This window comes from Schistocerca gregaria, chromosome 5, assembly GCF_023897955.1.
Source record: "Schistocerca gregaria isolate iqSchGreg1 chromosome 5, iqSchGreg1.2, whole genome shotgun sequence".
Classification (NCBI taxonomy): Eukaryota; Metazoa; Arthropoda; class Insecta; order Orthoptera; family Acrididae; genus Schistocerca; species Schistocerca gregaria.
This window is the reverse complement of record NC_064924.1, coordinates 345484794-345511645: the sequence shown is the minus strand read 5'-3', so window position 1 is coordinate 345511645 and position 26852 is coordinate 345484794. Positions and strand designations below refer to the sequence as shown.

Sequence of the window (26852 nt, the reverse complement as noted above, 5' to 3'; positions counted from 1 at the left end):
CAACAAGCGCCGTCACAGAAAGAAGTAGGTGGGTCGCTAGTTGAAAGCGTCTTGGTACTTCTTGCAGACGACGATAGTGTTATAATAAATCCCATTAGAGAGAAAACGACAAAAGAGATTGCCAACGATGTTTTTCAAAAAATTATTGAGTAGTTCTCTGAAAATGGACTCTTCATACATTTTGAGAAAACCACACCATATTCAATTCTGTACAACTAGCAGAGTCATCAGAAGTGATGCATCACATGAACAGTTCTCAGTAAACAGGGTAGCATGCCCCAAAGTTTGGTGTGTACCTGTTGATGAAAACTTGAACTGGAAGAAGCATGTTACTTACGCCAAAGAATTGACTTCTGCTATTTTTGTTCGTCATATAACTGCAAGTCTTGGAAACAAAAGAAAAAAACTCCTGATATATTTTGCATATTTCCACTGAATAATGTCTTTTGAAACAATTTGCTCGGGTAACTCATCATTTAGAAAAAAAGTAGTGACCGTAAAAAAGAGAGCAATAAGGATAATGAAACTTACTGGCAGATTAAAACTGTGTGCCGGACCGAGACTCGAACTCGGGACGTTTGCCTTTCGCGGGCAAGTGCTCTATCATGTGAGCTACCAAAGCACGACTCACTCCCCGTCCTCACAGCTTTACTTCTGCCAATACCTTGCCTCCTACCTTCCAAAATTTACATAAGCTCTCCTGCGAACCTTAAGGATAATACGCGGTGTTCACCCGCATCGTCATATAGGCACCTGTTCAGTGAGTTAGGTATTTTAACTGTTGCATCACAATACATATGTTCCCTAATGAAGGCGTCATAAATAATCAGTCACAGTTTGGGAAGAATAGCGACAACAATACCTACAACAATAGAGGAGAAAATGATCTTTATTAACCATTATTAAAGCTGTCACTAGCTCAGAAAGGAGTTCGATATGCAGCAACAGAAGTTTCTGAGAATTTGCTCAATACCACAAAATGCGTGATAGAGAGCAAAGCAATCTTTTCTGCTGGACAATTCCTTCTATTCCACTGACGAATTTTTATTTAAAAAGTGGTAGTCGGTAAAAAATAAAAAAAACAACTTGTTTTTAAGCATATGTGCATGAGAAGGATTTAAAAAATTACGAATCATCTATATGTATCCTGCAAACTGATTTGTACCACATGAATAGTTCAAATGATCTATGAACATGTAATCAGTTAACTAACTAACTAATCAAATAAGTAGCGCATCCGCAGAAGGATGGCGAAATCATTCAGCCACGGGAAACATAGATCTGGATAACAGAACAGAGATGTGAACCGCCCTCCTCTCGTACACGTTCCAGAGCAGGCGCATACGTGGCTGCATACTTTTTGGGCAGTCTACGTGACAGCCACAGTAGCCAACAGTGAACTCTGGTCGCTCGTTCTCCCCTTCGTGCTGCCAATAGAAAGGGCCGCAAGTTCCTGAAGGTGACTCCCTCAGCACCGGCGCTAGCTTATCAGCTCACTTCCGTATTTTGTGTCCGAGGAATGTTACGACGCGGCGATAAGCGATCACAGTGAACGTTAGCATTGGACGCGAATTGTGGAACTGGTGGGAGGGTAGGCGTGTTAATTGGCAGCGGAGACCAGGAGCTGCCTCTGCAGTCGGTAGCTTTTCTGCGGCGGAGGCGGCAGCGGCATTCCTGGCGCCGGCCGCGACACAATGGCCGCTCAATTAGCACGCGCCTAATCGCCGACATAATTGCGCTAATGAGGCGCCGGCTGACAGCTGAATGGCTACGCGCACACCTGGGCCGCGGCTCGCGCCTTCCGCCGTCTCCGCCGCCCCCGGCGCCCTCCGCTCTTCCGTGCCGGAATTCCTCCCGCTCCTTCCTCCATTGCTCCTGTGTGTACGGAACCTTCTCACACCACATCCGCGATTTCCCGAGCTGTTGGATACCTGTTCACTGCACCTTCACCAAGTGAACACGAATACCTACCTAATATCCTGGCATTTGTGTTTAAGTCATCAATCGTCTGCCTCGTTTGATGCGACCTGACACGACTTCCTCTCCTGTGTCTTATCTCAGAGTAGCCCTTGCACTTTACATCCTAAGATATTTGTAGGATGTGTTCCAGGCGCCGTGTTCCCCTTTAGTTTTCACTGTCTACTAGCAAATCTACCGTAGGCTATCGTAAGCAAGCGCAGAGTACGCTAGTTTCGCTAGTAGCTTTGGTCAGTAGCCGTATTACCTGAATGGTACGTGTGTTGCATACGTGTCGGGGTTTACCTCATAACGATAGCGTTCTTTATGTAGGCGATAAATAACTTACTACATTCCTCTAAAAACAGTAAGCAATGAATCTTTCAGAAAGGACCGGGTAACCTACCGACCGTTTTAGTTCTCCATAGTTATCCTCCACTCTGTAATTTAAAAGTAAACAGTATTTATAGCAAAATTGAAATTGTCACTATTTATACACGTTTTATTCGAAAACTGTCAATTCGTAATGTAAAACGGAAGGGTATTGTAGTAAAAATAAAGAAAACAGCAAAGATTTATCATATAGTGCTATAAAACGCAATTTTCGCAACAAATAGGTAAAATAACACGGGAACACAGAAATATATCAAACATCGCTTCAGTACGTCACTGAACGTGTTCAGGGTGCTTCACAATTAATGTTACACACTTCTAGAGTTTGTAGAAAGGACGTAGCTGATAAAGTTTTACATAGGAGCCCATGTCTGGAGACGTCATCCAACGCCACTGCAGAGCGTCAAAATTATAGGCGCCGGCGCCTATAGATGTGCAGGATAGGACAAATCAAAGTGGCCCAAACGAGTAGATAAGATTGCAACTGAATTTGAGGCAGCGTTAACGGTGGATCTAAAGAGCTACCGTTACGTCCAACAGGATGGAGGAACTGCCCATACAGCTGGCCGAACCTTGGAGCACATTCACACTGTGTTCACGCCTGAGGAAGTTGTTACCAATGGTCATTGTGGTCGCCTCCCTGGGTGCTCACCAAGGTCACCTGATCTGTCAGTGGGCAATTGCTTTGTGCGGAGAGTCTCAAGTCTGAAGTGTATCGCAACAACTCTCATAGTCTTAAATAACTGCAGCAAAAAACGTCAGATGAGATTGCAGCAATTCCAGCAGTCCAGCTTCGATCCCCCTTCAGCAACTTGCAGACCAGGGCCCAAAGGTGCCAAGAGATTAGTGGAGATCACTTTCAACATCTGCTTCATTCAGGTCACTACTGTATTTCCTTTGCTTTTTTTCTTTGTACCCTGGAACTCAGTTCTCTGGGCCAGTTTTATTTGTATATACATACGGGGTCACTCCGTGATGATGTTAAAAATGAAGGATGGATGAGACGGATAAATGTACCAATTTGAGGTAAGGGTCCCTGGTTCGGAAAGGAACGAATCGTAAGTTACTAGCGAAAATCATTTTGATACCTCTGACAGAGGAATACATGTACCGGTACTGTTGTTGCTGAGAAAGTAGGAAATCCATCTTTCAGAGGTGATAGTATGGTCCAAGACAAGAAAAATGTCCAGTAAATATTGGCTCTAGAATGCATACCTGAGGAGCTATGGCCACTTGCATATCCTCGCTAGTGTGGAACACATCTCATGTATTGAACAAGTGTTCATAGCTCTTAATATATGCATTTTAGACATTTTTTCTTGATACGTTCGTCTGAAAGTTTCCTACTCTACATTATTAGCAACAACAGTGCTGGTACAAGTATTCCACCGTCAGAGGTATCAAAACGGTTTCCGAGCCAAGGACCCTTACCTCAAATCAATACATTCATCCTTCTCTATCACTCCTGAAAGTTTGCAGCATTATCACGCAACCTTATCATCGCTCTATATATACATACATTTACAGGTGCCGGAGCCTATAACTCTCTGTAGCGTCATTCGATGACGTTTCTGGACGTGAGTTTGTATGTGAAACTTGATCTACTAAGTGCCCTTTACAACTCTAGAAAAGTGAAATGTAAAGTGTGAAACCCCCTGTACAAAACATATTTCTGTTAATCGTAAACAACTTTCGCATTTGTCAATATTAACAGGAAACTTTTGCCTTTGATCGTGATAAAGAACGTTCTATTGATTACTAAATAATGATTATAATTACGTCTATTTTCTGTGCATATAAACTGTACTCGCATTAAAATTAATTTCTTTGGTTACATAAAAGCGAAGAATTACGCGATCAACTAATTTTTATTCCTTTTGAAATGTAATTTATATTCTGTAAGGATATAAAACACATAATGGACTAACACTGATTGTTGGCTCCCAGTTGCTCCCTTACATAATCATTTACTTTATTTTTGCTACCAATGCTACAAATACTACCGCTTATCTTACCATTTACTAAGTCATTTATGTATTGTGGAGCGAACTTCTACTCTCTACAGCTCTCTCTCGCACAATGGAAGTTACTCCCTGATGCCTCAAAACATGTCCCGTCATCCTGTTCCTTCTTCTTGCCAGTGTTCCCCATATTTTCTTTTCTTCGCCAATTATCCAGAGAACCTACTCATTTCTTACCAGTCCAGCTAATTTTCGACATCCTTCTATAGCACCACATTTCAAACGCTTTGATTCTTTTCTTTGCCGGTTTTCCCCACAGTCAGTTATTCATTTACATACAATGCTGTGCTCCAGACGTACAATCTGAGAAATTTCTTCCTCAGTTTAAGGTCGATATTTGACACCAACAGACTTCTTTTGACCAGAAATGTCCTCTTCGCCTGTACCACAGATTAGCAAAATGCGCCGCTTAAATCTGCCGCCGACAACCACATTCAGTAGCAAACAAAATTTTACATTTGAGGAACAGTAGAGTTATTTCTATCTTATTTCTGTTTTAAGACGCTGTTTTATCGTCTAGATTCTCAGCAACAGCGAGAAAAACATATGACTCAAGCGCAGGTGTTTACGCCTAGTCAGAGAAATAACATTGCATCAGACTTTAGACGGAACAAGTCAGAGATTGCTCTTCTCCCATTAATAGGTTGAGTAGAGCAAAATGAAATGTTGTGGTGCCTGGAGGCATTTAGCTCCCACCCACTTTTAGTATTTTTAAGCGATATTAAAAGAGAGAATTGCGGGGCATCTTTTGTGAAACATTGTTTCAATCATTTTACAAGCATATTCGGCAATTTTTAATAAATATTATTACACCTTGTTAAAAGGCAGCATCGGAAACGCGCGGATGACACAACTGGGACCCCATGCAAAGGTCCCTTACAACGCATTCCCCACACGAAGTTCTTATCTATGCGGAGACGATCGCATTGTCGGTCTGCTTGTCGCTTCGCACAAAATGCAGTTTTTTTTTTTTTTTTTTTTTTTTTTTTGTTCAGGAGTCTTAAAAATTGTATGTGATGTTATGATACGTATCACATCATTGTGTCGATAACAATTATGAAGGGTTATTTTTATCGTGTTTTAAAATACTTCTAAAAGACCTAGCAGGAGGCAGCGCCTTATAGAAGCATTAAAAGTGGGAGCTCAAAATGGAGGATGAAAAGTCTACATTGTGCTCATAATTCTGATTGAGTGAAAGGCCGAAAAGTTAAATAATTTCGCGAAGCGAACTGGATCTCACGGGATCGGTGAGTTGGCCGGCAGCTTCGTGGGGCTTATGAGGCGATATTTGTGCCATCTGGGGCAGAGGTGGAGTGGTTGAGTGAACTTTGGAAGTTTTGAGGAGAGCGTTGCTGTCTACTGGGAGTACATCAGGAGGCTTCACAACAGAGCGTGGTACCATCACCTGGCTGAAGGCGTTTCTTTAACAAACGAAGAGGATTTGGCAGTGATTATTAGAAGATAATAAATTATTCGTTTCGCCCAAGTGGAAATTTGAAACTTTGTGTGTGTGTGTGTGTGTGTGTGTGTGTGTGTGTGTGTGTGTGTGTGTCATGTTAGTTTTATTACTTTAGGTTGTGGTGCTGTCCTGAGTACAGACGAGATGGTAGAAACCGGTTGGCGACTATTTACGGTGCTCTTTTTCGGATTTGAGAGTCTTTTTTGTTGGAGCTGACAGTCTTTTGAAAGCAGATGCACTGCTACAGAGCATTGAGTAGTGGCCGTAGAAGCAGTGCTTATTTTAGCTCTGTCTCGCTGGTCAAATCCAATCCTGGATACACAGATTTAGACTGATAGTTTACGTATAGAAGTCCTTGGTGATAATCCTGATCCGCCAACAAACATTTCCGAAAACGTCAACGCAGCCATGCGTCGCGTAATTTGTCTCACGTATCGAACAGCTTTAAGAGTGCGAGTACTATGGCAGCGAATCGGCCTCCGCCCAACGCTACCGAACTCCGAGACTATATACGAGAAGGAACATTTCACACTTGCTACCTGCTGTGTTACGAGGACAGATGAATGACGTTAGAGCTCTTGCGGCATGTACCGACGGAGATGGTGCATTGGACTAGCATTTGGTAGGACGACGGTTCACTGCCCCGTCCGGCCATCCAGATTACGTTCTCCGTGATTTTTCTAAATCGCTTAAGGCAAATGCTGGGATCGTTCCTGTGAAAAAAGCTCTGGCAGTTACCTGCTGCTATCCTTCCCTAATCCGAGCTTACGTTCTCTCTACAATGACCTCACTGTCGACCGGACGTTAACGTCAAACCTGCCTACCTACCTTTCTTCTTGCAACAAGTGTTCCACGTGAACATGTCCACTTGTGACGTCAACTCTCAAGTTGTTACTCCCAAGAGCTTGCACTTCGATAGAAGCTCGGCTCAAGCCTTGGCTTTCGGACGCTGGTGAGAGACGGCCCTGGTGACGTTGCAGGAGAGGACGAGGACTGGACGAGCGACGCGGAGGCGGAGCGCCCGTCGCCGCCCCCGTCGCCGCCCCCGCCGCCGCCCGCAGCCGGCGACCAGGCCTCCCCCGCCGCCAGCGGCCCCCGCGAGTCTCCGCCCGCCGCCGTCCCCGACGCCTCGCCTGGACAGCCGCCTCCTGAGCCGCCGCCCCCCGCAGTCTCGCACGTAAGTCTTGCATCCGACGCTCACGTCCTATTCAAAACTATTGCACCCTTAAATCTTGTCAGCTCTAACCTTTCCCCGGCGATACACTGTTCCAATAGTTTATGAGAATTCAGCCGGGTACAATCGTCAAAATGAACAACTATTGGAAATGAACAAACAATAATTTTTTTGTGTCAACAGTGGAAGAAGGAAATAGTTTTAAAAAAAAGAAAAAGAAATCTGACACTGAGTGATCGAGAAAGTGTATTTTATACTCTTAAGAGGGGAAAGTAGTTGGGCATTTTAAAGATGACACCATACAGAAAACACCCGATGGAAGCGTTAAGAAGTACAGACCAAAGACACAATTCTATCTATGTGAAAGACAACCTCACACGATTCTTTGTGATTTACACAAAGCGAAGCACCACCCAATAAAGAGCTCTGAAAAAGGTTTTTCACCATCATTGTGGCTTGCTCAGTTTGTGTGTGTATGTGTTTTTTTTTATATTGGAAACTTCTTTCTCAATAGTCTGTAGACTGCAGGAAATTGGTCTGTACAGCTGCTGATAGCGTAACGAGGGTGCTAAAGAAGTCTATTGTTATCTGTCTGTTAAATGTTCATGTTTATGCGCAGCTGCGTTTATGAATGGAATCTCACTACAAGGAAACTAATTTTGGGCTTCTGCGAGATGCAAACCCCACTGATGTTCCCCAGTCGAGAAAAGGCATCTTCTTCGTCTTACAAGTCACGCTGCGGCTCCTACAACACAAATCATTTATTTGTACCGTGTTGAGCTTTTGTTTAGGTAATCTTGTAGGCAAACAGTTTTTTGAAACAAAAGAGACCTACACTTATTTCTTTTGCATTATTATTAACGTTTTTCATTGTTATATTAAGACAAGCACGTGTTTTCACCATTTTGCACTCCATCAAAAACAAAATTGTTCGAGCACTTTTATATTCAATATTCAGCACTATCTTCCGCCCTCAGTATTCTGCCTTAGAACAGTTAATTATCTACTTTTTCACATAATTCGTCCTCACGCGGAACTGTCACTCACGACCAAGTGTAGCACTAGTTAGTCCACTGTAAAGGTCCGCTCCCAACGTTCTCTCTGATCTACTTGCTTTCAGTCCATGGCTGACTTCGTGTCGCTCGCCAGGTGTACATCTTCTCGGCTGGCGTTACTGGGTAGCGCCCCAAGGTCATTTGTGATAATTCCCACCTATTACAAAATATGGCTTCACATTATTTAACAAAGAATAAATTGTTGTTTAGTAATTTCTTTTTCTGAGTGCTGCTTTCTTGTAATCAAACTGATTCATACTGTGTCAATAATTAAAGTTCTAGTTCGAAAATGCCGTAGAAAGAGAAACACTGCTCAGAATGATGTCAAATTTGAACAGAAAATTGGCCGGCCGGTGTGGCCGTGCGGTTCTAGGCGCTTCAGTCTGGAACCGCCTGACCGCTACGGTCGCAGGTTCAAATCCTTCCTGCCTCGGGCATGGATGTGTGTGATGTCCTTATGTTAGTTAGGTTTAAGTAGTTCTAAGTCTAGGGGACTGATGACCTCAGATGTTAAGTCCCATAGTGCTCAGAGCCATTTGAACCTTTTTTTTTTTTTTTTTTTTTTTTTTTTTTTTTTTTTTTTTTTTTTGAACAGAAAATTATCGACACAGAGGGAAACGTCATGGAATAAGAAAAATTAGCAAAAAAATTTACCCATAGATGGTCCTGTGAGCGTCTTAACGTAAGTGGGGGCGGCTGCAAATGAAAGATAAAACGCAGTACATCGAATATGGTTGAGTTGCTCATTAAACCATCCGTACTGTTCAATGTGCTTAACTGCACAAGTTCGGCAGTCAACAGTTGTGGCGCTGTTAGTTAGGGAAGCCCATTCACAATGGCAAGTTCGTACAACATAGGATGGGAAAAATCGGCTTTTAATTGCCCTGAGGCCAAAAACCTCATAAAAAGCAAAACGACTGCAGTTTTTAATTTTCCTGGGGACAAAATCCGCGTAAAGAAATGTCATCGGTTTCTAATTGTCGTGAGATTGGTGTAAGACATTCTGTCCACCAGTTTCTGCCACAAGTTAAAGTCGAGAAACTATTGCAACTAACCTGTTTCTAAGGGATATTACGTTAAGATTAGGGTCGCCACCGACTCTAACCATACAACTAATCAAAGGTTTGGCCGAATCCGAAAATAAATTAATTTGATCACAGACCAAAAACTCATAAAATGCACACGTCGTGATATCGCTCATAGAGGATGCGATGTAATTAACAGTATTGTCCGTGCACTGTTCACAAGAATCAGACATTTAAAATAAAATAGAAAATGTATCAACACTGTGCATAAGATCAGCTCCCAGCAACACACCTGAAAATAAGACTTAATCTCAAACATTTGTTTTAAAATAAAAGGGGAAACTAATCACTTAACCTCTGCGTAAGGAAACGCGTTGGATGTGCTAACGGGAAAGCTACGAGGTGAGTGGCTTAGGTGCAAAAACGTAACTTCGGAACACAAGAGAAAATTGTAGATAAAATCATTTATTCCTAAGACATGGATGTGAGGCATGTACACAATTCCTGATAACATTAATTCCTAAAACATTAAAAAAATCGATACATTCACCGTTATAATCTACACCTAAAATCATTGGTGTGAAACATTCATACAACTGCTGTTGCCTGATAACTGTTCGCAATAACTCATAAAACGATACACGTTTCACAGTACACCCGCGTGACCACGTGGTTTGTGGAGACGCAATTTCTAGGTATCGTGGCCAAGTTGCAACAATATCGCATCACACAATCATGAACAGTTAACATTCTTTAAAACAAACATGAGATGGGACAGTTAGTGATGACGGTAGCCCAACAAACTCTAATGTTCAACCACGTGGTTGACTCACCACGGGCGAAAGATACATAAAGCAAGGAAAATTTACGAGAAGGCAAAGCTATTGATATTTAGGAAAATAAAAGCTTATACAGGCACGGCTGAAGGCAAACATAAATTCATACAGGAGCGAGTGCTCCCTTCTTATCGACAGCTTTTTGTGGCGCTCTTCCAGCGGATCCAAGTCTGCTGCAGAAATTTTCTAAAAGAAAAGTCTGCCAAAGTTTTGCATTCCTTGCTACGACAAGGCAAAGCAATCTTTCAGAGCTGAAAAGCTAGACCAAAAGCTAACAGCTCTACTCTCGCCAAGTAACGACGCGCCACGCGGTCAGCCTAACTCACCCTTCTTCGATTGGAGCACAGAAGTGGACGCTTCCCGTACCGGCGGCAGGCTGCCCCTTTTTCTTCTCCAGCCTCTTCCACGCTGCTCGTGGCCCAGAAAACCCAAAGATGCCATTTCCACCACCAACCTTCTCACAAGTAGCGCAAATCTCTTTGCCTACTTGACCACTACGAGAGTTCGCTATTCTGTACAACTGCTGCTGAATCTGTATGACTATCGCAGACTTTCTGCAACAGACTACGCCACCGTCTAGAAACGTGACACACAACCACGTTCATTCAATCACACCACAATGAGAGTTATGAGAAAAGAGAAACAAGGAAAAGAAAGAGAAATGATAGTGAAAATGGGCTGCCGGACTAATGAAAGGTAGCTACAGGACCCTTTCACTATGTATTCGACAACAGGTCAGAGTGTCTCGGGAATCACGTTCAGAGTGCGTTGTGCAAAGCGCGCCCTCCGGTCAGCTACGTCTTAATTGCAGCACTGAACACTATGTTTGTCAGATAACCGCACAGCCAGAAGTCACACGAAATAAGTTCAGGTGATCTGGACCGCCAGGCTGTAGCGAAATAACGGCTGTTAATTCTAGTATTTCCGAAATGCCTCTTCAGCACCCACTTCACCGGCTGTGCAGTGTATGGAAGAGCGCAATATTGCATAAAAATGATCCTACCCACACATACCTATGTTGAAGGGTTGAAATGACTCTTATAGCGTTTACCCGTGGTCCAGGGGTAGCGTCTTTGATCCATAATCACAACGTCTTCGGTCCCGGGTTCGATCCCCGCCACTGTCTAAATTTTGATAAATAATCAGCATTGGCTGCCGAAGGCTTCCGGCATAAGAAGTCAGCCTCGTTCTACCAACGGCCTTGTCAAAGAGGGCGGAGGAGCGGATAGAGGTTCAGGGCACTCTCTTGTCCTAGGGGTGGGAAATTGCCCCTAAAGGCGGAAGAATCAGCAATGATCAACGACATGAGGATGCAGAAGGCAATGGAAACCACTGCATTAAAGACACGTAACGTGTATCCGCAGGACATGTGGCCTGTAGTTGAAGAAGTGTCATGATCTCTCAATTGGCAAAAGATTGCGGAATAGTCCCCCATTCGGATCTCCGATAGGGGACTGCCAAGGGGGGGTTACCATGAGAAAAAGATTGAATAATCAACGGAAGGATAATGTTCTACGAGTCGGGGCGTGGAATGTCAGAAGCTTGAACGTGGTAGGGAAACTAGAAAATCTGAAAAGAGAAATGCAAAGGCTCAATCTAGATATAGCAGTGGTCAGTGAAGTGAAGTGGAAGGAAGACAAGGATTTCTGGTCAGATGAGTATCGGGTAATATCAACAGCAGCAGAAAATGGTATAACAGGTGTAGGATTCGTTATGAATAGGAAGGTAGGGCGGAGGGTGTGTTACTGTGAACAGTTCAGTGACCGGGTTGTTCTAATCAGAATCGACAGCAGACCAACACCGACAACGATAGTTCAGGTATACATGCCGACGTCGCAAGCTGAAGATGAACAGATAGAGAAAGTGTATGAGAATATTGAAAGGTTAATGCAGTATGTAAAGGGGGACGAAAATCTAATAACAAGGAATGAAAGAGGAGAAAGACTAATTGAGTTCTGTAACAAGTTTCAGCTGGTAATAGTGAATACCCTGTTCAAGAATCACAAGAGGAGGAGGTATACTTAGAAAAGGCCGGGAGATACAGGAAGATTTCAATTAGATTACATCATGGTCAGACAGAGATTCCGAAATCAGATACTGGATTGTAAGGCGTACCCAGGAGCAGATATAGACTCAGATCACAATATAGTAGTGATGAAGAGTAGGCTGAAGTTCAAGACATTAGTCAGGAAGATTCAATACGCAAAGAAGTGGGATATGGAAGTTCTAAGGAATGACGAGATACGTTTGAAGTTCTCTAACGCTATAGATACAACAATAAGGAATAGTGCAGTAGGCAGCTCAGTTGAAGAGGAATGGACATCTCTAAAAAGGGCCATCACAGAAGTTGGGAAGGAAAACATAGGTACAAAGAAGGTAGCTGCGAAGAAACCATGGGTAACAGAAGAAATGCTTCAGTTGATTGATGAAAGGAGGAAGTACAATCATGTTCCGGGAAAATCAGGAATACAGAAATACAAGTCGCTGAGGAATGAAATAAATAGGAAGTGCAGGGAAGCTAAGACGAAATGGCTGCAGGAAAAATGTGAAGACATCGAAAAAGATATGATTGTCGGAAGGACAGACTCAGCATACAGGAAAGTCAAAACAACCTTTGGTGACATTAAAAGCAACGGTGATAGCATTAAGAGTGCAACGGGAATTTCACTGTTAAGTGCAGAGGAGAGAGCAGATAGGTGGAAAGAATACATTGAAAGCCTCTATGACGGTGAAGATTTGTCTGAGGTGATAGAAGAAGAAACAGGAGTCGATTTAGAAGAGATAGGGGATCCAGTATTAGAATCGGAATTTAAAAGAGCTTTGGAGGACTTACGGTCAGATAAGACAGAAGGGATAGATAACATTCCATCAGAATTTCTAAAATCATTAGGGGAAGTGGCAACAAAACGACTATTCACGTTGGTGTGTAGAATATATGAGTCTGGCGACATGCCATCTGACTTTTGGAAAAGCATTATCCACACAAGAGCTGACAAGTGCGAGAATTATCGCACAATCAGCTAAACAGCTCATGCATCGAAGCTGCTTACAAGAATAATATACAGAAGAATGGAAAAGAAAATTGAGAATGTGCTAGGTGACGATCAGTTTGGCTTTAGGAAAAGTAAAGGCACGAGAGAGGCAATTCTGACGTTACGGTTAATAATGGAAGCAAGGCTAAAGAAAAATCAAGACACGTTCGTAGGATTTGTCGACCTGGAAAAAGCGTTCGACAATATAAAATGGTGCAAGCTGTTCGAGATTCTGAAAAAAGTAGGGGTAAGCTATAGGGAGAGACGGCTCATATACAATATGTACAACAACCAAGAGGGAATAATAAGAGTGGACGATCAAGAACGAAGTGCTCGTATTAAGAAGGGTGTAAGACAAGGCTGTAGCCTTTCGCCCCTACTCTTCAATCTGTACATCGAGGAAGCAATGATAGAAATAAAAGAAAGGTTCAGGAGTGGAATTAAAATACAAGGTGAAAGGATATCAATGATACGATTCGCTGATGACATTGCTATACTAAGTGAAAGTGAAGAAGAATTAAATGATCTGTTGAACGGAATGAACAGTCTAATGAGTACACAGTATGGTTTGAGAGTAAATCGGAGAAAGACGAAGGTAATGAGAAGTAGTAGAAATGAGAACAGCGAGAAACTTAACATCAGGATTGATGGTCACGAAGTCAATGAAGTTAAGGAATTCTGCTACCTAGGCAGTAAAATAACCAATGACGGACGGAGCAAGAAGGACATCAAAAGCAGACTCGCTATGGCAAAAAAGGCATTTCTGGCCAAGAGAAGTCTACTAATATCAAATACCGGTCTTAATTTGAGGAATAAATTTCTGAGGATGTACGTCTGGAGTACATCATTGTATGGTAGTGAAACATGGACTGTGGGAAAACTGGAACAGAAAAGAATCGAAGCATTTGAGATGTGGTGCTATAGACGAATGTTGAAAATTAGGTGGACTGATAAGGTAAGGAATGAGGAGGTTCTACGCAGAATCGGAGAGGAAAGGAATATGTGGAAAACACTGATAAGGAGAAGGGACAGGATGATAGGACATCTGCTAAGACATGGGGGAATGACTTCCATGGTACTAGAGGGAGATGTAGAGGGCAAAAACTGTAGAGGAAGACAGAGATTGGAATACGTCAAGCAAATAATTGAGGATGTAGGTTGCAGGTGCTACTCTGAGATGAAGAGGTTAGCACAGGAAAGGAATTCGTGGCGGGCCGCATCAAACCAGTCAGTAAACTGATGACCAAAGAAAAAAAAAAAAAAAAAGAAGAAGAAGCGTTTACCAGGTAACAGAATCCGCAAGGCGGCCTTGTGTTAAACGATTCCATTAACCCCCAGCACAGAGTCACTTTTGCTGAATGAAGTGGTGCCGGTTGATGTGGTTGATGTGCTGCGGATTTTCCGTTGCCCATATTCCGCAATTCTGCGTAATGACATCTGACATGTGCTTGGAGATAGACAGACGTCAGATCAAATGCTTTCTTCCCTCTGACGCATTGCTCTTCAGAAGAGCCTGTGTTTCCGAATTTTGTAATCATTTTCTCCAAACCCTTAGCAAACATTGGAACAATACGTCTTTTTCATAAACCTCTGAGTGTTCGGAACTTCTGCAGAGATACTGGCGCACAATATGCGTTCTTACAAAAGAGCTTCACCGGTAACGCGTGAGCCTTCACTGAGAAAGTCAAGATGGACGTCTCGAAAGCGAACTGAGGAACTGCTGTGTGCCACGCATCTGTTCGTCTGCATATTCTGGTGCTTAGAGTGCCCTCTACTGGTCAGATTTTCGTTAATTTTTTTCTTCCATGGTATTTACCCCTGTATAATAAGATGCTGTTCAAATCTGACGTCTTTCTGAGTAGTAGTTCACTTTCTGGAGCTTTAATTGTAACACCTTGTACACTCAAGCGTTTGGGTTGAGAGTTCATTAACATGTTACTTGACATGTAGAAAGCTTAATTGTGTGTCAGTGAATTAAATGGAAGGAAACATCGGAGGTTAGCGCAGATACGGTCACCTTATAACAGAAGTGCATTGTCAGTGCAGTTCAATAGAGCGCACTGTGTCACCAATTGTCAACAAGACAATGTTGCCTGTGTACACTGTTTGCTCTGTCAACATGCCTCGAAGAGCGATTTCAAGTTTAGAATGAGTGTGCAAGAAGGTTATCAGCAAGGTACGATGTCCGACGAAATGACGTGGACCACAACCACACCGAATAAAATGTTCTCGGCTTTCCAGCCGCGTCAAGCGATTTAAATTACACGATATGGTAAGTGGTGTGACTGCCATTGGGCTACTGGTGCGCCCTTATATACGGTAGATGCCGGCTGTGACCTCTCTGGTGCTCGCGGCATCGCCATACATGGGCAAACGTTGACTCTAAATGTATAAAAATGCAGTTGAGTAGAAAAAACAACAGACAATGTTGCAGTAGAGCGTTAGTAATCTGCTGCCTGACACAGTCTTCTCGTGAGAGAAAGGAACTACGCTGAACGTAGCCATGACCACAGGGTGAATGAAGTTGTCCGATTTGTTGGTGCGTTAACTTGTCTACAAGCAGTGGCGTATCACTCGCCACAGTCTAACACGGCGGAAGAACAGTGATCATAAAAAGATAGTAACAGACAGGGATCGTTGACGAGTGTGACGCTGTGTCGTTGAGAGTCGGTTTCAACCCCGACCGGAGTTTCTGCTAGACGGTAAAGGTAGGTTCATCTCATCGACTTCCCGAGGGAGCATTGCGAAGGGAACTGCATGCAGTCGACGTTTGGAGTAGAGAACATCACGAAAAGCCACCTCTGACATCGACAACAAATCTATACATCTGCAGTTGGACCACACTACACAGAAATTGGAAAATAGCTGACTGGGGCTGTGTTCAAAATGGTTCAAATGGCTCTGAGCACTATGGGACTTAACGTATGATGTCATAAGTCCCCTAGACTTAGAACTACTTAAACCTGACTGACCTAAGAACATCACAAACATCCATGCCCGAGGCAGGGTTCGAACCTGCGACCGCAGCTGCAGCGCAGTTCCGGACTGAAGCGGAGCTGTGTAGAAAGATCCCAGTAGCCCCTATTTTGTATCTTTACAAACTGTGCAAGCCGACGACTCAACGTGGCGCCGAAGCCGCAATGTGTGCATGGTGTAGTTCAGCCAAGACGTGGTACTGACATGTTTTGGGGACGTTCTTCGTACCGTCACTTACGCCCACTCCGTACTACTAACGAAATCACAAATCAGGATATTTATTTTAATACGCTCGGGCAGTAAATGTTGATATTTCTTCAGCATTTAAGACGAGTATGTTGTGAACAGTATCATCACCTAATGTGATAATAACTACATTCACAGCGCTGCGAGCATACATTTCTGGCTCGATAATCGCTTACCCACCCTTTTTAGTTGGACTGCCCCTCTGAATAAACCCCATCTTAATGCCGCAGGAAATGTCTGGGACTGTTTGCAACACCGTATGAAACGTAGCAACCAGCATCTCCGCAATCTGGTAGTTGTACAGAATCTAACCATCAACGGATGTCCGCCCGGGGTATCCCGCGGTCTGGGGCGCCTTGTCACGGTCCGTGCGGCTCCCACGTCGGAGGTTCGCGTCCTCCCTCGGGCATGAGTGTGTGTCTTGTCCATAGTGAAAGTTAGTTTAAGTTAGATTAAGTAGTGTGTAGGCTTAGGGACCGATAGCCTCACCAGTTTGATCCCATAAGAGCTTCCCAAAAATTTCCAAATTTCAACGGGTGGCTTCGGCTGGATATTGCAAACGTCAAGAAACTGACAGAGGCTCTTTCTTACCCAACAGAGCACATTCGCAAGGTTAGAGACGGTGTTGTACGGCATTATTGTGATGTCAGTGGAGGGTGCTTAACTTATCTGGCATGCTTATGCAGAAGGAATACACGGTAGCCGCAGTGGACACGGATCGGTAGGAGTGAAGTGGTGACTGCCGCAGGGATCGGACAGCGGCGGCGAGGACGCGGCCCCGGCGGCCGCCTCCGCCTCCGGGCCGGCCCCCACGGCGCCGCCGTCGGGCAGCGGGCAGGTGCAGGCGCGGCTGCGGCTGAACCCCAGCCTGGCCACGGACCCCGCGCTGCACCGGCCCTCGCCCGCAGAGGTCCAGCTGCTCGCCGCGCTGCCGCCCTCCGCCGCCGCCGCCGCCGCAGCCTACCACAGCGGTAAGGGCCACCTCCGTGCCGCGGACACAGTGCATATTTGCAGAACCCTTTTGTTCAGCCATACTAAACACTCCAACCTCAACTTAGGTACACCACGTAACTCTACACTACACTGCCTGAAGTTTTGTAAATGAACTTTTCAAACATGCTTACAAATTATAAAAACGTACATACGTGCATATGTATGTGTTTATCTGTATACAACAAAGTGACACAATTCATGTGATGGCGATATGCACATGCAGGTATGGCGGTAGTATTGAATACGCAAGTATAAAATGGTAGTGTACTAGTGGAACGCGGGTGATTCATGTGAAAAGGTTTCCGACCTGAATATGGCAGCACCATAGGAATTTTAACAGCTTTTGAACGCGGAATGGTACTTGGAGCTAGACGTATGGGACATTACGTTTCGAACATGGCTAGGGAATTCAGTATTCCCAGATCCACTGTGTCAAGACCGGGCTGAGAATACCAAATTTCAGGCAGTACCTCTCTCCACGGACAACGCCGCAGTGAGCTACGGCGTTCACTTAATGATCGAGAGCAGCGGTGTTTGCGTAGATTTATCCCTGCTAACAGACAAGCAACACTGCTTGAAATAATCGCAGAAATTAATTTGAGAAGTACGACGAACGTATCCTTTAGGGCAGCGCGGCGAAATGTGGCGTTAATGGCCTATGGCAGCAGACGACCTACGCGTGTGTTTTTGCTAACACTACGACATCGCCTGCTGGGCCTTTCATGGTCTCGTGATCATCCTAGACGACTGCAAAGCCGTGGCCTAGTTAGACGATTCCCGTTTCAGTTGGTAAGCACTGATGGTAGGGTTCGAGTGTGGCGCAGGTCCTGTGAAACCATGGACCCAAGTTGTCAAAAGGGCAATGTGCAAGCTGGTGGTGGCTAAATGGTGTTGGATCTCTTTACATGGAGCGGACAGGGTATTCTGGATATTCAGCCACTTGGAGACCATTTGCAGCCCTCCGCGGGCTGTCCTGACCGGCCCATTCTGCTGTTACTGCTTCTCTGCCGACAAAACAGCACTCCCCATTCTCTTGCATACTGCCGGGGACGACTCTCGTGACATCTAGTGGGTAGTGCCGCATTACAAACGGGTGTCCGGACCTTTTGATCACACAGTGTATGTAAGGCCTAAAGAACCACAATCGTGCATAATTATTACATAATTGTTAAAAAGCGTTCAACGGCCGTGTTACGTCTATACTTTGCACCGTTTGGTGCATTGGTTCCACACTCACAGCATTTCATGTAGCCCGACGGAAGAGTACACTCTGCTGGCTAAGTTATTCACCGAGGACGACGCCTGTAACTGTAGCGCACAGCTCAATACGCGAGCGTAGCAGAGGAGTGACGGAAGCGGCGCATGTTGCAGCGATAGCGTCGAGCCCCTACTTCTGCCTGCCGCCTCCGCCGCTGCAGGACGCGCCGCCGCCCTCGCCGTCGCCACAGCTGCTGACGTCACGGGCCAAGGTGGACACGGCGGCAGCGGCGGTCGCCACCGCACACGACGCGCCGCCGGCCCCGCGGCAAGGTGAGCCCAGCTGCCCCGCTGTCCAGGCGCTCTGCTCTGCTCGCTAGCCACCCGCTGGTTGAGTGTTTCGTTGCTCACAAGACTGGCCTCAACAAACCCATTCCGGGCTCAGCTTTGGTTTGCAAAGTAACTATGTGATGTGTTATGCATACAAAGAGACGAAAGAAACGAGAGACAATATTTATTTTCATAATATATTGTATTTTGGAATGTAGGTTTTAAGAGACTAATCTGTAGCGTACTCCAAGGTCTATGTAAGGTCAGCAAGTGACAGCTTATTTGCGAGTTGGCGAAGAAAACGCATGTAATCTCGTGAGAATTACTTCAGTTATTGTTGCGGAGCGCATCTTTTGTATGTTGGTTTTCGACGAGTGGTTGGATCCGCCTTCTATTGGCGCATGAATCAATGCGTGTAGAATCGGCAGGTTCGCTGTTTCCAAATAATGAAATAAATAATGTATTAGGGGACATCAGTTTCTGGTTCACAGCTTGCAGACTGTCCATACTAAACACATCCAGCTTTACAATCAGTGTATGAGTCCAGTCCTTGTGATGCTGAATGCTAGTTTATGTTGAATTTTTTCATCCTTTGACAGCACTAGTCTGTGGAAACTCAGTTCAGACACAGATCGTATTTTTGTTCCAAAAGTCATCATCTGAGCCACACGTGATCCAACCTCGCGTATAAGATTTCCTTAACAATCTGGAGATTCTTTTTCAATTATAGTCCAGCTGTTCCCTCATGTCATTGTTTGTCGAGCACATTGGAAGAAACAGGTACACAGATGTGCATAAGAAAGGTAATGTTTTATCTGCATATGCACGGCACAATCTTGCTTATTTATCTTATAGCGATGTGTGTGTGTGTGTGTGTTTTTTGTTAATATACCGCACAAAATTTCTGCATAAATTTTGCATAGCATACGTTATGCTCTGTTTAAGCTGGCTAAAAGACGAAATGGGACAAAGCAAATTATCTACAACAGGTTGCAACATTTGATGATTTTATTGCTCTTAGCCATCGGTTAGTTTATACTCAGTTTCTCTGCACGTTATCTTTCATTGACATCAGAAGAATACGCACCAGATTTTACTCTGTGCTAAGAAAATAACCTTCCCACAAGTTATTTCTGGTAACTACATTAGAGTTGTTGAGCAAATATCATACATTTTCAGAACAAAGATGTATTACAGGCATCAAAAAAAGTTTTGCATCACCTCAGTTTCGAGAGTTCCGGAACCTGCACAGAAAATTGGAATATAGATCAAAATAAACATCGTTTCTGCCCATTTTATTACTCATGAAACCCACACATTGCATGTTGTACCACCATAAAGCGAGACCATCAGAGCTCGTGGTCCAAACTGCTGTACACACCGGTACCTCTAATACGAGGTAGCAAGTCCTATTGCATAGATGCATTCCTGTATTCGCCGTGGCATACTATCCACAAGTTCATCAAGACACTGTTGGTCCAGATTGTCCCACTTCTCAATGGCGATTCGGCGTAGATCTCTCATTGTGGTTGGTGGGTCACGTCGTCCATAAATAGCCCTTTTCAATCTATACGACCCTTGTTCGATAGGGTTCATGTCTGGAGAATAAACTGGTCACTCCAGTCGAGAGATTTCGTTATCTTGAAGGAAGTCATTCACAAGATATACACGATAGGGGCGCGAATTGTCGCCCATGAAGGCGAATGCCTCGCCAATATGCTGACGATATGGTTGCGCTATTGGTCGCAGGATGGAATTCACATATCGTACAGCCGTTACGGTGTCTTCCATGACCAGCGGCGGACGTCGGCCCCACATGCCACCCCAAAAAGTCAGGGAACCTCCACGTTGCTGCACTCGCCGGTCAGTGTGTCTAATTCGTTCAGCCTGACCGGGTTACCTCGAAACACGTCTCCGACGATTGTCTGGTTGAAGGCATATGCGACACTCATCGGTGAAGAGAACATAATGACAATCCTGAGCGGTCCGTTCGGCAAGTTATTGGGCCCACCTGTACCGCGCTTCATGGTGGCCCTCGCCAAGGACGTCGGGAGTGAAGTTGCGCATCATGCACCCTATGCGCATAGTTTGAATCGTAACACGGCGTCCTGTGGCTACACGAAAGACGTTACTGAACATGGTGGCGTTGCTGTCAGGATTCCCCAGAGCCATAATCCGTAGGCAGCGGTCATCCACTGCAGTGGCAGTCCTTGGGCGGGTTGAGCGAGGCATGTCATCGACAGATCTTGTCTCTCTGTATCTCCTCCATGTCCGAACAACATCGTTGTGGTTCACTCCGAGACGTCTGAACATTTCCCTTATTGAGAGCCCTTCCTGGCACAAAGTAACAATACGGACGCGATCGAAACGCAGTATTGACCGTCTAGGCACGGTTGAACTACAGACAACACGAGCCGTGTACCTCCTTCCTGGTGGAATGACTGGAACTGATCGGCTGTCGGACCCCCTCCGTCTAATAGACGCTGCTCATGCATGGTTGTTTACATCCTTGGGTTGGTTTAGGGGCATCTGTGAACAGTCAAAGGAATTGTGTCTGTGATACAATATCCACAGTCAATGTCTGTCTTCAGGAGTTCTGGGAACCGGCGTGATGCAAAACTTTTTTTTTATGTGTGTATATGCCAACGCAAGCTCTCAGGAGGAATTCCACTCACAGTAATGTCTTATTATTAGCTCAGAAACATCATCTATGTGCTGCAGTTTTTCCGCAAGCTTTCTACTGTAAATTCGCTAGAAGACGGGAAATTGTTGAAACTTTTCGTATTGCCGATGACGTTAAAAGGTTAAAAATGCGAAAATATTTTGTCAGTACATAGTATTGTTACGAACGTTCGCTGTTTAAGCAAGGAGCAGGTGAAGATGGCATCCCAAAGGTAGGCAGTGTATGACGCAGAGAATGCGGCTGTTTGTTGCAGTGCCTGTGTTCATGTGCTCGCCGTGTGGCATCCGCTTCAGCTCTTCCAGCACCCTGGAGGCACACCAGACCTACTACTGCTCGCACAGGCTCAAGAATCTCAAAGGTACCGTATCATTTTCTCCTCCACCTCTCAGTTTAACACCGTTATCTAGGTTCAGTTTCAGCGAAATGCTAAAAATACTATATTTATATTGTTTTTGCTCCTTTAGAAGTTTTGGCGAAAAGCAGCGGACGATCTAATGATTTGAAAATTTTCGCAGAACTTGTTGGTGCTCGAACACAAATGTTTCTCGTGGAACCACATCAGGACTAGGCACAGTGTCGGATCTTCTGATCGTAAGCTCATACCGCTCACCTGCACGCACCACCATGGCAAATGGCTTAACATAATAACTGGAATCAGAGTAACAGTCAGAGTACCAAGGTGGTATTTTCTGATGAACCTCCTTTGAGTGTGGACACTTTTGTGGGTGGGGGCTGAGTAAATGAAAAATATGTCACATTCCGTTATGTTTAGAGCATACTCATTAAAAAATGGCTCCGGGCACTATGGGACTTAACATCTGAGGTCATCAGTCCCCAAGAACTTAGAAGTACTTAAACCTAACTAACCTAAGGACATCACACACATCCATACCCGAGGCAGTCGAGCGGTAACGGACTGAAGGGCCTAGAACCGCTCGGCCACCGCGGACGGCAGAGCATACTGAGATTAACATGAACATAGATTTATAGGCTATGTATAAATGATCATGACCAATGTAAGAACGCCATTACATGCCTTCGTAGCAAGGTTGGTCAGAGAGAGTCGGTGCTGTGGCAACGTATTTGAGAGATGTGATAGAGGCATGCACTGTAAAATGGGCACCAGTTAAAACGGCGGGCATGTCTCTGTAATCCTCCTCCACGTTACTGATACAGTGAATAATGAAGACATCTGATGATAGGAGTTTCTAGCATAATGATCAATATCACACACGTGATTCAGTTTTGCAATATGAGTTTCACAGAGAATACTACCATCTTGGATATTTGGGAGCCCAAAAATAACGGCAGAGAATATAAGAAAGTCGTGAGTAATCTCGTGGAGCATTTCCTAAACGTATGCAGGTCGCTAACGGCGACGTTAATTTATTACTATGTATTTGAGTGTTGCTAGAGATGTCACGTGATCTACTCGTACAGCCTAACGCAGAGCCGGCCGGAGTGTCCGAACGGTTCTAGGCGCTACAGTCTGGAACCGCGCGATCGCTACGGTCGCAGGTTCGAATCCTGCCTCGGGCATGGATGTGTGTAATGTCCTTAGGTTAGTTAGGTTCAAGTAGTTATAAGTTCTAGAGGACTGATGACCGCAGGAGTTAAGTCCCATAGTGCTCAGAGCTATTTGAACCGTAACGCACAGCGCATTAGGTTGCGAGACAGAGAGGTGAACCAGACCTTGATGTAATTCGCGCAGCGGATCAGTGTCTGTGGGCTGGTACATCAGTCAGCGTGAGTGAGATTTTCAGGTGGTTTGCAGCGATGAAGAAATGACACGTCTTAGCTCTCGATAGTACATAATGTATCTTATTTTTACTAACGAATGTATAAGGTGGTCATTTGTAGACGAATCCAAATGTTCACAAGATCTTTTGACGTCTCAAAAAACCAACTTAACAAAGAGTACGGCACAATATAGAACACCCCCCCCCCGCAGTTACTGTCAAGCACGGTGTACTTGTATAGGTGTTTTCTGGCGCTGTTCAGTGTGGATGCTAGAGGTGTGGTGCGTCTTGCAGGCCGATCAGACAGCGACAGCGAGGAGGGCCGCGCGGCGCCGAGCTCGTGTGAGGGTGGCGCGCTGCAGGGCGACGAGAGCGTGGCTTCCGACGCCAGCCACGAGGGCGGCGCCGCGCCGCCCCAGGGTCCGGCGGCCAAGGCGGCGCGCACCGGCAAGCAGTACGCCTGCCCGCACTGCTCGTACAGCGCCGACAAGAAGGTCAGCCTCAACCGGCACATGCGCATGCATTCGGCGTCGCCCGCGCCCGCCGCCGCCGCCGCCGCCGCCGCCGTCAACGGGGAGGTGCAGCCCGGGGGCGCGGGTTCGGACGCCGGCGTGGTCGGCGCGCCGCAGCTGGTGGACCGCTACTGCCAGGACTGCGACATCCGCTTCTCGTCGGTGAAGACGTTCCGCGCGCACAAGATGCACTACTGCAGCACGCGCCACGTCGTCAAGGGCCCCACGCACCTGGGCCCGGCGGCCAAGGCGGCGGCGCCCGCGCCCGCCACCGCCGCCTCCTCGTCGACGGGCGAGTCCGCCCCCGCGTCGCCGGCGGACGGCGCCTCGCCGCCGCCGGGCCCCGCGCTGCCAGCCTCCCCGGGGGCGGCGTCGCCCGCCGTGGTGCCGGTGGGTGTTCCGGCGCCGGCGCCGCCACAGCCCATCCTGGCGCTGCCCACCAACCCCATCCTGCTGGTGCCCTACTCGCTGTTCCAAGGCGCCAGCCTGCTCACGGGCCCGGCGGCGCTGGCCATGGCGCACCACGACAGCCCCTGCGTGCTGCTCGCCGACGGCACGTTGCAGCCACTGGCGCAGGGCATCCTCTCGCAGCACCCCCACCCCCACCCCCAGCCGCCCCCGCAGGTTCCGGCCTCTTCTCCGGCCGCGGCTCCCGCCGGCCACGCAGCGACGTCACAGCCCACGCACAGGGAGGACCCCACCACGGGCGGCGAACCCGCCACCTCCACGCCTCCCAGGCATCACCAGGTACCAGCCACCACTTCACAGCTTATATTTTTAATGCTGCAGCCTACTGCGTTAACCACTACCTGCATATACTCTGTGCATTATACACTGCACAAAAGAATTAAAGGTCACTTGTTTGAAACCCCGCCACTTTCTCCCACTGCAACGCAAAAGTGTGAAATTTCGGTTCTATGCGCTACAACGTTGCTCTTTAAAGGTGCAAAAGCGTGACGTCTGAAATGATCACCTTCAACTCAGTCACGCTTCAAACCACAAGTCGTCGACAAGTTTCTTTTGTAAAACTGTCTGACTAGCCAATCTTCATATAATTTCGCACTTTCCTGTCTTTCAATTCTCTCTATTTCCTCGTATTTCTCTTTCACTCATTTTCTCTTGCTTTTCACTCTCTCTTCTTAATTCATTATTTAGTTTCCTATACTTTTTTCTGCCTTCTTCATTTTCCAGATTTTTTTTCTTTTTCTCCGACTTTCCATCTTCTGCAACATGCTTCCCGGTATCCACTATTTCCTGATACTTTTGTTTTCTCTAATTCTTAGTACTTCTTTGACAGAGTCCATGAGTTGGTCTTTCATTTTTATCCATTTGTCGTTTACACAGTCTTCAACTCTGCCTCTTTTCCATAAACATATCTTCTAATTCTTACACCTTACCCACCTCCTTAAGTGTCTGCAAGTTTAAACCTCTTCACACCTTCTCCTTCTAACCTAATATTCCTCCCACTGTGAGGTTATGATCTTAAATTAGTCGTTCGCATCTCTCATTTCTTATTCCTAATGGAAATTGTCCTGCTGTATCTTTGTCTCTTCTTTCGTTCCCAGTTGCATTCCAGAGTCCCATAATAGTAATGCGGGCATTTGTATTTTGTTTCTCGATAAGTCCTTGAATCTTTTCATAATATTCTTCCACCTTCTCATATTTATGTTGGCTGTTTGGCATGTAAAGCTGTATTAATATCACATGTTTCGAAGTTCCCTGCTCATGTATCATCATCGGCCTTCCATCGATACATTGCACCTTCATTATCTTATTTTTCAATTTTTAATCTATCACTATTCCTGTTCCGTTTTCACCAGTCTCGATTTCCCCTACCCTCTCCCCCCAATCTCAGTTTACACATGCCAAGCGCGCTTAACCTGTCCCTTCTCATCTCCTGATTTGCATTTTCTAGCTTTCCGGCAGCAGTATGGGGATGTGTTCCAACCTTTAGCTTTCCTTCTGTCACTCTCCTCTTCCTCCTTTCATGTATGTTCCCTCTCATTGTGTTGCTATTTAGGAGATCCACCAGAGGGGAAGCTTTAGCTTTGTACTCTGTCACATGGAAAGACGTACCATTTACCACCTGCGAAATTAATGTGATAGTATCCCCTTAGTTTCCACAAAGGCAGTAGGCTGTCCATCCTAAACTCACTCTCCCAATATGAGTCAGACGCTGTCTGTAGCCGCACCAAGGATACAGTCGCTACTCGCTCGTGACTGACGGTGGCAAAAGCTTACTTGAAATCTAGAAATGTGGAATCAATCTGACATACCACTTCGTAGCACTCGTTGCTTCGTGTGAATAAAGATTTTATTGTGTTTCAGAAGAACGATATTTTCTGAAGCTGTGCTTCCCATGTGTCAATAGATCGTTTACTTCGAGGTAATTCATAATGATAGAACACAGTATAAATTTCAAAGTCCTTCTGCAAATTGACGTCAGTGATATGGGTCTGGAATTCAGCGGATTACTCCTGTTTCCTTTCCTGGGTATTGGTGTGACTTGTACAACTTTCCAGTCTTTAGGTGCGGATCTTTCATCAAGATTATATGGTTCAAATGGCTCTGAGCCCTATGGGACCTAACATCTTAGGTCATCAGTCCCCTAGAACTTAGAACTACTTAAACCTAACTAACCTAAGGACATCACACACATCCATGCCCGAGGCAGGATTTGACCCTGCGACCGTAGCAGTCCTGCGGTTCCGGACTGCATCGCCTAGAACCGCACGACCACCGCAGCCGGCCATCAAGATTATATGAATGTATATAAGTGCTGAGTACGGAGCTATTATATCAGTAGCCGGCAGCGGTGGTCTCGCGGTTCTAGGCGCGCAGTCCGGAACCGTGCGGCTGCTACGGTCGCAGGTTCGAATCCTGCCTCGGGCATGGATGTGTGTGTTGTCCTTACGTTAGTTAGGTTTAAGTAGTTCTAAGTTCTAGGGGACTGATGACCACAGCAGTTGAGTCCCATAGTGCTCAGAGCCATTTGAACCATTTATTATATCAGTATACTCGGACAAGAAAATAATTGGTACATAGTCTGACTCGGGGGACTTCTGTTTATTAAGTGATATAAGCTGCTTCGTTACACCGACTACATCTATTTCTCAGTCAATCAACTGTTCCTGATTATTTGAGGAAAGAATTTCAGAACACCGTGTTTAGTATCCCAGTCTCAGTGGCACTGCCATCGGCGACATTACCTTTGCTGCCACGCGG

General features: G+C 45.6%; 1 protein-coding gene across 1 annotated transcript in view; it reads left to right on the top strand.

Annotated features, from left to right (window-relative positions):
• The window catches only part of LOC126273334 (zinc finger protein ush), a 264681-nt gene that overhangs the window by 215320 nt on the left and 22509 nt on the right, over nucleotides 1-26852 (top strand). Inside the window, exons 2-6 of the mRNA XM_049976880.1 lie at nucleotides 6810-7006; nucleotides 16922-17144; nucleotides 18538-18696; nucleotides 21630-21734; nucleotides 23410-24374. Coding sequence (XP_049832837.1) covers nucleotides 6810-7006; nucleotides 16922-17144; nucleotides 18538-18696; nucleotides 21630-21734; nucleotides 23410-24374 — 1649 coding nt within the window. The remainder of the gene's footprint in view (nucleotides 1-6809; nucleotides 7007-16921; nucleotides 17145-18537; nucleotides 18697-21629; nucleotides 21735-23409; nucleotides 24375-26852) is intronic.